This window comes from Lathyrus oleraceus, chromosome 1 (assembly GCF_024323335.1).
Source record: "Lathyrus oleraceus cultivar Zhongwan6 chromosome 1, CAAS_Psat_ZW6_1.0, whole genome shotgun sequence".
In the NCBI taxonomy this organism is placed as follows: domain Eukaryota; kingdom Viridiplantae; phylum Streptophyta; class Magnoliopsida; order Fabales; family Fabaceae; genus Lathyrus; species Lathyrus oleraceus.
In genome coordinates, this window is record NC_066579.1 from 71,926,367 (window position 1) to 71,935,345 (window position 8,979).

At 28.8% G+C, this 8,979-nt stretch overlaps 1 protein-coding gene across 1 annotated transcript; it reads right to left on the minus strand.

Annotated features, from left to right (window-relative positions):
- Positions 1-1,058: 1,058 nt before the first annotated feature.
- Positions 1,059-3,894, minus strand: LOC127116025 (strigolactone esterase RMS3). Its single transcript, XM_051047355.1, has 2 exons — positions 3,384-3,894; positions 1,059-1,681 (listed from the first exon to the last, which is right to left on the minus strand). The coding sequence occupies exons 1-2, from the start codon at positions 3,794-3,796 to the stop codon at positions 1,237-1,239; spliced, it is 858 nt and encodes a 285-aa protein (XP_050903312.1). The 5' UTR covers positions 3,797-3,894; the 3' UTR covers positions 1,059-1,236.
- Positions 3,895-8,979: the final 5,085 nt, after the last annotated feature.

Consider the following 8,979-nt stretch of genomic DNA (forward strand, 5'->3'; position numbering starts at 1 on the left):
CCAATGATCTTACAAAGCTTCTATATACTCACAAATTGGTAAGTGTGTTTGGATTTGATAGTGAACTCCAACTTATAATTAGTGTTTTAATGCATTTGTTTCTTCCTCTGTGGTGTACCTTTAAATACTCTGACACCAAAATCAGTGAATATCAGAGGTGGGAGGTATTCTAGGGGTTAGAAAAATGTGTATCTTGATTTGATGTTTTTATCGACTTTTTATAACAAGGTTTTAGGGTTTCATAAACCCAGAACCTTCCACCTTAAGCAGTTGTCCAAAAGAGGGAAGGTGTCACATTTTCATTAGTTACACAATCCAACAATGTTGCTCCAATTTTGCTCTGATCAGGTGTCTTTCTAGGACATGTCCACCCTAGGTATCGCATGCCCATAGTCTTCTTATGTGTTAAAGCTACGAAGATGACGTCCTTGACCTAACGTCATTACATGGTGATCATTTGATCTAAGAAGATGATGTTTTCAGAACTCTCTTTATTAGGCCAGATCATAACTTATTGGGCCTTGCAATAGGACTAGGAACATAATAATTCTACTTTAACTGAACCATACACTTCAAAATCATTTATACACCCCTAAATTTAGTTTTAACTTTTCCAAAATAAAAATCAAACATACTCTTAATAAAAATTTAATTTACTTAATCAATTACTTCAAAATTAATTTTTAAAACCACACTAATAATTTAAATTTTTGGTTAGTTGAATATTATTTTTATCATCGTAAACATCGATACATGTTTTATGTCAAGAATTAGTAAGAAACGAACTTGTTGGAACATTAAATAGTTTGTTGAATGAATAGCAAAATCGTTGACAATTAGATTTCATCCAATCAAAGTTTTGGATGGCTGGCACTCTAGTTGCAATTGCAGCCACTTTAAAAATGTAGACAAAACTAGGGTCCAAAGTTCAAATTATCAGTAGACATTGAATCATTATTCAACCAATAATAACTTTAGAGAAATTAGAAAAAATAAAATAAGAAACCAAAGTAAAGAGAAACTAAAAAATAATTTAAATAAGAAGACAATTCCTCAAATTAATTAACACCACTAATCAATATTAATAACTAATTCAAAAATACACACAATAAATTATTAATAAATCCCAAACATACTATTTCCACAACATTACTAAAGAAACCATCAATTTTACAAACAAGTAAAATCAAATGTTACAAAAGAAATGAAATTGAAAATAACCCTACACATACAATACTAGACATGACTAAGCTCAAACCCTAAAACACCCTTAAGAACATCAACTAGTTGAAGTGGAGCAGTTAATTGAGGAAAATGTCCAAAAGTGTCAATTACCTCCAATGTAACTTTCCCTTTAATTTTCTTCTCCATATAAAGTGCTACACTATATGGAACAGCCATGTCACTTGAGGTTTGAATAATTGTGCATGGAGTTTCAACTTTCTCAAGTATATCTCTATAGTCACTGCAAAACACTGTCTTGGCTAAGGACAAAGAAACTTCATTTTTCATTCTTTTCAAAGACTCTCTGAATTTGTTCACTGATGATTCATCATTTGGATCCACTACATTTAAGGAGAAAGCACAAATCCAGTTTTCATAGTTTGATTCTATGTTCTCTAATAAATTCTCAATATCTGAACTTGCAAATCCTCCCTCATAATCATCTGTATTTATATATCTGTATGTTATATTCTCAATATGTTAGAAGGATTAAAATGTTGCTAATAATAAAGTTGAATACATGTGAAATTTTTTGTCTTAATAGAATGTTTTTTGATGGCACCAATAGTTTACATGTATATATTTTTTATTATTTTTTGCAAATCCATACATAAATGATCTTTCCTAGTTGTACCTAAAAGGTTCTTTTTGTTTGGTAAGAAACATTAATTATTATAAATATGTGGAAGAAATATGTTTGGATTTATACAAGGAATTGACATGGCCGGCTGATTGGTGGTTCAAATATCTAAAGAAAGAATCTTTCCAATAAGATTTCATCAACTTTAAATAGTGAAAGTGATTTAATAAGTGGGGAAAGGAAAATGAAGTTTTGTTGGTTTTCATAGGTTAGTTAGAGGCTAGGTGCCATCACTCTATGCCTATTAATTTGTATTAAAAGTCTAAGCAGAAAACTCATACATTAATTAGTGTATGAAAAAGAAGAGTGCTGCACATTCAAACTCGAGTTTCAGTATATTAAATATTTTATTTTTTATTATCCAAGCTAGTTGCATTTGTGGAATCACTTTATACTTATTCTATCTTTTTAAATATTATTTATGGATGAGAGAAAGATAACCAGCAGCATCAAACTCGTCTTTAAAAGGAATCACAACTTAGAACAAACATACAAAAACATTTTGACTCCCCTCACCAAATGCAATTGACACCATATGTTTTAGTTGTTTATAATAATAATAATAATAATAATAATAATAATAATAATAATAATAATAATAATAATAATAATTATTATTATTATTATTATTATTATTATTATTATTATTATTATTATTATTATTATTATTATTATTATTATTATTATTATTATTATTATTATTATGATTTGAAAATTGTATTACTATTGTTCAATTGGTTGTTCCCTTAAAACATTTTAATAAAGAAAAATAAGTGTAAATCAATAGTCTCCAAAATTACAAAACATTAGACAATCTATAAAAAAAATTCAATAATTTTAACAATTAAAATAATTGAAGTTTATTGTTCAATTTATTTTTATATAAATATTTTAAAATCTAAATTGATTTATATTTAATTTTTTTATAAAAACAATTTATTGAATAAAAAACTAAAAGAATGAGAAGACATAATCCATAAAGAAAATAGAAAAAAAACACTTATTTATTTTATTTTCAAATTAATTTTTATCACACTGCACAATCAAACATACATTTTAAAAAATTAATATTGAAACTATCTAAAAAACAATAACTTCAAAGGAAGAGAATAAGAATTAAGATTTTTTAAAGAAAAAAATTCTCAAATAAAATTAGAGATTTTTAAATTACAGAAATATATTTTTGACACATATTTCAACTTCAAATAAATATACAACTTTAATTTATATTATATATTTTTAGATAAGAAGACATTATTTAGATTCTAAATCCTAATCCAACTAATAAAAAAAATCAATATTAATAAATTAAACATTAATAATAAAGTTTGAACTTTGAAGATCATGTGAATTTTTAATAATTATTATCATTTAGTCTATTTATTTAAAGAAAAACACTAATTGTATTGATGTTAGTTTTCATTTGGCAAATCATCAACTCTAACAATTGATTTTTAAAGAAGACTATTAAGAAAACATAAAAATAATTAAAATAAAGGGAGTATATGATAATATATACCTTGGGGAAGCACCAAGAAGAACAAGCCTCTTGAAAAGTTGAGGTCTTTTAATGGAAGCTAAACAACCAATCATACCAGACATAGAATGGCCAACAAAGGTAACATCTTTAAGCTTCATTTCATCCAATAAACTGATTAAATCATCTGCAAAAGCTTCTAATGAAGAATACTTCAAAGGGTCATAAAGATTTTCATCTTTAACACAAGCAGAAAAAGCCCAATCAAACAGAAGAATTTTGTAGGATTTTTCACTAAAACAAGGTGTGATTTTGTCCCATATTGATTGGTCTGTTCCATAACCATGAGCAAAAACTATTGTTTCTGTTCCTGATCCTATGATTCTAGCATTCAGATGAGTTGAAAGAAGATTCTCATGTTGTTCTATCATGTCGTTTGGTAATAATGGTTCCATAAAGAAAGAAAGAAAAATGAATGGAAGAGAAGAAAGGTAACCAACCACATAAAAGTGTTGGTTTGGAACCTATTTATTTATATCTTTCATAATGCTTTTTTTTTTATGTAAAAAACATATCATATGATTGTGTTTTAAAAGCTTGTGGTTTTTCTGTTCTTTTTCTTTCTATATTTGGTATTTTATTATCAATACTGATATTTAACAAAATTTTATATTTAATATATTTATTTTTAATACGAGTTATTAAAAATTAATTTTAAATCAAAACATGTTTAGTTTATGGATGTTTAAGTTTTAAGCATTTAACTTGCCACACCCACAATTAAATATGGTATCCCCACATATTTTCATAATTTCTAAATTGTCCACGGATAAATGTAAGACAAACGTGCGAATAAATTTTTTGATAGTTCATTCAAAAATTTTGGTAACCGACCAAATTTTAGATAGTTCATTTTTATATTGTCATTACGAAATTTTTATCGGTTTTTTAAAAAAGTGATATAGTTTATCAGAAATTTCAAAAAGTTTTGTAGTTTACCAAAAATTTCAAAAAATATTGTAGTTTATCAAAAATTTCTGGTAGTTCATTTGAAATTTCCGGTATTTCTTCAAAAAAATTCTAGAAATTATTGATTTTTTATCAAATTTTTTTGAAAATTCCGGTAAACGCAATATAAAATTCCAACAAAAATTTAGTAAGACATAAAGGCAATAGCAGTCATAATGTGTGGGTGGTAAGTTAATTCCTCTTAAGTTTGAAAACATAACTCACTTTGCATAGAAGGAACTCACGACCATTTAGCATTTTTAATATGACTATATCAACATCATGAACTTTGCAAATTTTATTATTTTCGAGTTGAACAAGTACACCTTCTTTTAACTCTAAAGTTTCAAAATATTCTTTCCATAGACTCAGAGCAAGCTAAGTTCGTAACACAGTTCTTCTCTGTTTCCAAACTTATTACCATTATTGTGCCAACACTTTCATAAACATCTTCGTCTGAGACAATCTCACTACTATAAAATATATCTTCGGTAACACCATATTACAACAGTTGTTTAGTTAACTGTAATAATACCTCATTTGGGCGCGTTTTTTTATGTATTTATCAAAATATTTTTATTTTAAATGTACATGAAGTGATAGAGTTAGAATCTTAGTACCAACAATTTTCTATTTTTTGTTATAATACAATTGTGGTGAAAGAAACCATTGTGAAAGACATTAAATTTCATCACGGTTCTTATAATACAATTGTGGTGAAATATTTTACCTATATATTAGAGAATATAACCCTCTTATTGACAGAATATGCGTCGTCTCTCTCAAAACAAAACCATAAATTATTCTTTCTTCTTCTTCCATATTTCACGTGCAGAAATCGTTATTCTTTTTCTTCATACTAAAAGATAATCATTATATTTTTCTTTCATACTAACATATTCTCTCGGTTCAATGTTGTTTATTTATTATATTTCTTCCTCTTCATAGATTTTCTTCCATTTTCCTTATAGAGGTTCTAATTTTCATCACCATTGAAGAACTTTCAAGGTACATCATTCTTTAAACTATTCATTCCATGGTGCTTTTTAAAAGTTATTTATATTTTAAAATATGATTCAAGAGTGTATGTTTCCCAATCTGTTTACATTTGGCATGATGTTTTTTGACTTGTAGGAAAGATGTTTAAAAAAATTAGCTCAAGAAAGCACATACTATGGGTGTGGTTCACAAATGGTTTGTGTTGCTATGGAGAAAAAATACAAGAAGTGGAAGCTTCACCCGCCTTGTAGTTTTTCTTCATAGCAACACAAAGTAGATCAACTTCAGCTTCATTATGAGACAAGTAGATCATTTCTATGTCTTTATTTTCCACGAATCTTTTCAATAAAAAGTATGTTCGTGAAACATTTTATGAGTTGGTATCTTGTTGTATGTTGTTGTTGTTGTTTTGTTGATAAATGTTGTTGTTTGTTGTTGTTATTGATAAATATTTCTCAGAAAAAGAACAAAACATTGCCCAGTCACAAGAAAAAACTTTCTTGCAACTTAGAAAAGTTTTATTTTTGTGAATCTTTCAGCATTAATTTCTTATGTAGATTGACAGAAGTTTATGGATTATAGAAGTGAACTTTCTGCATCTATTATAATTACAATGTCATGCTAATACATTTTGACTTGTAGTAAGGTGAATGAAGAAAAAATATAAATGATTTTTGTTGCTATGAAGAAAAAATACAAGGAGAGAAATAAGCGGAAGTGGAAGCTGCAAACTTGTGTGAAAGACCAAAAATGATATTCATTTAAATTTAACACTTCGTAACTTTCATTTTAGGTTCATCCTCCTTTCCAGGGTAAGTCGGAGAGTTGCGAAGAGGAGGGGGGACACCTGAATGTTGTTGTTTAAAGGTGTGACACTAAGATAGAACATGACCTTTGACATTACACCACTGACAGCGGCCGAGAAATGGTTTGTGATTTCAAGGGAGTTGAGTTGATTATGTAGGGAATCTCCTAGACCGAGATTTGTCATTGTAGTTAGGCTAAGGCTGAGCATTCAAGGTTGTCATTGGAGCGGGAGTCTGCTCTAAGCATCAACAATGGAGAGTTTCTGAATGAAAAGCTTCTCAAGGAGGTCATCAAAAGTAATTGGGGTGTCCTTTGCATTCACGCCATCAATGGCTGCTCTATAACTGTCATCAAGGTCGCGCAAGACATGATTATTCATGTCTTCAATAGAGACAGAAGATCCAAGCGATGCAAGATGATTTGTGGTGTGCTTCAGAGAATGCATTTAATTTGTAATGGATTGGGTACCTTTGGAAGTCGTAAGAAGACGCTCCTTTAACTGCTTGAGATGGTTGCATGATGCCTTGGCATAAGTGCTCTTGAGAAGGGTCCAGAGATCATCTGAGGTCTTTGTCTGAGACACCAGAGGTGCTACTTCATTGGAGAGAATGGTGAGGAGAGCACCGTAGATAAGACGGTCTTGTCGATGCAAGGTTTGACAAGCAGGATTCAGAGTTGTCACAAGAGGAGATGCAGTGGTTGAGATCATTCCCGAGGGCACTGAAAAAGATCCATTTGGATATTTGAGGAGATCGTAGCCATCAAGGATAACTTCAAATTAGAGTTTCCGATTAAGATAATTGGTGGGAAGAAACTTAGTGACATTGGTGCGAGTGATGCAATCAAAATGTTTGGATGGCTCATAGGGATTGAAAAGGAAGGAGGTGTTGTCGTTGACTATGGAAGACAAGGGGGAGGAACAACGTTCTGATCTAGAGAAATAGGGGGTGGATCGTTTTAGACTAATACCATATAGAAAGATAAATTATAAATAAAATTGATAATTATATTAATTTTCAAATATATATATATATATATATATATATATATATATATATATATATATATATATATATATATATATATATATATATATATATATATATATATATATATATATATATATATATATATATATATATATATATATATATATATATATATATATATATATATATATATATATATATATATATATAATAATCTGAGGAATATATATATATATATATATATATATATATATATATATATATATATATATATATATATATATATATATATATATATATATATATATATATATATATATATATATATATATATATATATATATATATATATATATATATATATATATATATATATCCGTACTTTATAAAAAAAAATTCTAATATATTCTAGAGCATTACCCTATTTAACTGTAAAAAAAAATAGGACCATGCTCCCAACCCATTTGTGAAGTCATCTACCATGTGGTGGGCAACCCTTAAAAAAATTCAATTTTATTTTTGATACTAATTTATTATGGCTTGTAACATCAACAAATTTGCTAAAGTATCCTTACAAATTTAAATATGAAGTATATAAAATAGGCTACCAATCAAAATAAAAATAAAAATTATTTGTTTCAAAAATAAATTAGGGAAAAAAATGGATTGAAAATATGAAAAACGTAATCGTTTGTGGATTATATTCGTATTAAAATAAACAAAATTATTACCTAATCCAATACACTAATAATATTATAATATATAATCTAAGAATCATGGTTCACGCAATTAATAGTTTGATATGGTAGGGTATTTTTTAAATAAATAAATGGAAAAATAATAAATAGTTGGGACCATGATTCCATTAGGAAGAAAAGGCCCCATTTGTCGTTTTATGGTTGACAGTGGCGTGACACATGGTGTGAAGGTATATGTCCAATGGCAACCTTTTTCTACCACTCAAATTTAAAACTATTTATCTATCACCATTATAAAAAAAGTTTCGTACACCCAATTGCATATCACAATTTTTTAATAAAATAACTATGTTTTTAAAAAAAAAATCTTAAATAATCACTTTTTTTATTTAAAAAAATATCAAATTAATCACATTTCAAACAAAAAAAAATTATCTCCCAAGAGGATGCGTCACTGCCTGTGGCGTATACATGTTATTTTAGCCTAAGGTGTCAATGTCTAAGACGTCAATGCATGTGTCGCATGCCTTTGCGTGTAGCCAATGATTATAGCGCACGATTTACCTGAGGTGTTTGGGGTCTCCTAGTATTCACTTGAGTCAAAGGTGGTTGGTGTGAGGTTCCTGGGATATTAGTGTTTTCTAACAAATCTTTGATCATATCTCCCTAGTAGTCGGCGTTTCCATAATTGAGTTCGGTGCCCATGTTGTCGTACTTGGGTTGTGTTGGTTGGTTACGTGTGGGCGGGTTGGTTGGTTGAATTAAGACATTGAATCGTTTTGGAAACGAAGCAATGGTTCTTATGGTGTTTAAAAGGTGTGTGTTGGCTGAGTGTTATGATGTTGTGATGTTTGAATGCTTTAGTGGTGTGATATTTTGGTGTACATTGGTTGAATGCTATGGTAGGATGGGGGTGGGATCATATGCCTCGTCGGGGCTATAGTAAGATGTGATGGCGACATATGGTTGTTAGTGGTATGGGCCATGTTCTTAGTTTTGCGTTTGAGTGTGTGGCATGAATTGATTGCGGAGTTGGGTATATGTGGATTCGTAATCATGTTCGATTGGTTGTTGGGTGTATCTGTGAAATTCTAGTTATCAGACTTTAGATGTCACACGGGTTGTTAAGACATCCAA

Coding starts and splice junctions, on each gene's coding strand:
- LOC127116025 (XM_051047355.1), bottom strand. CDS start 3,796: ATGGAACCATTATTACCAAACGACATGATAGAACAACATGAGAATCTT. Junction 1,682..3,383: donor CTTCTTGGTGCTTCCCCAAG/GTATATATTATC, acceptor TATAACATACAG/ATATATAAATACAGATGATT.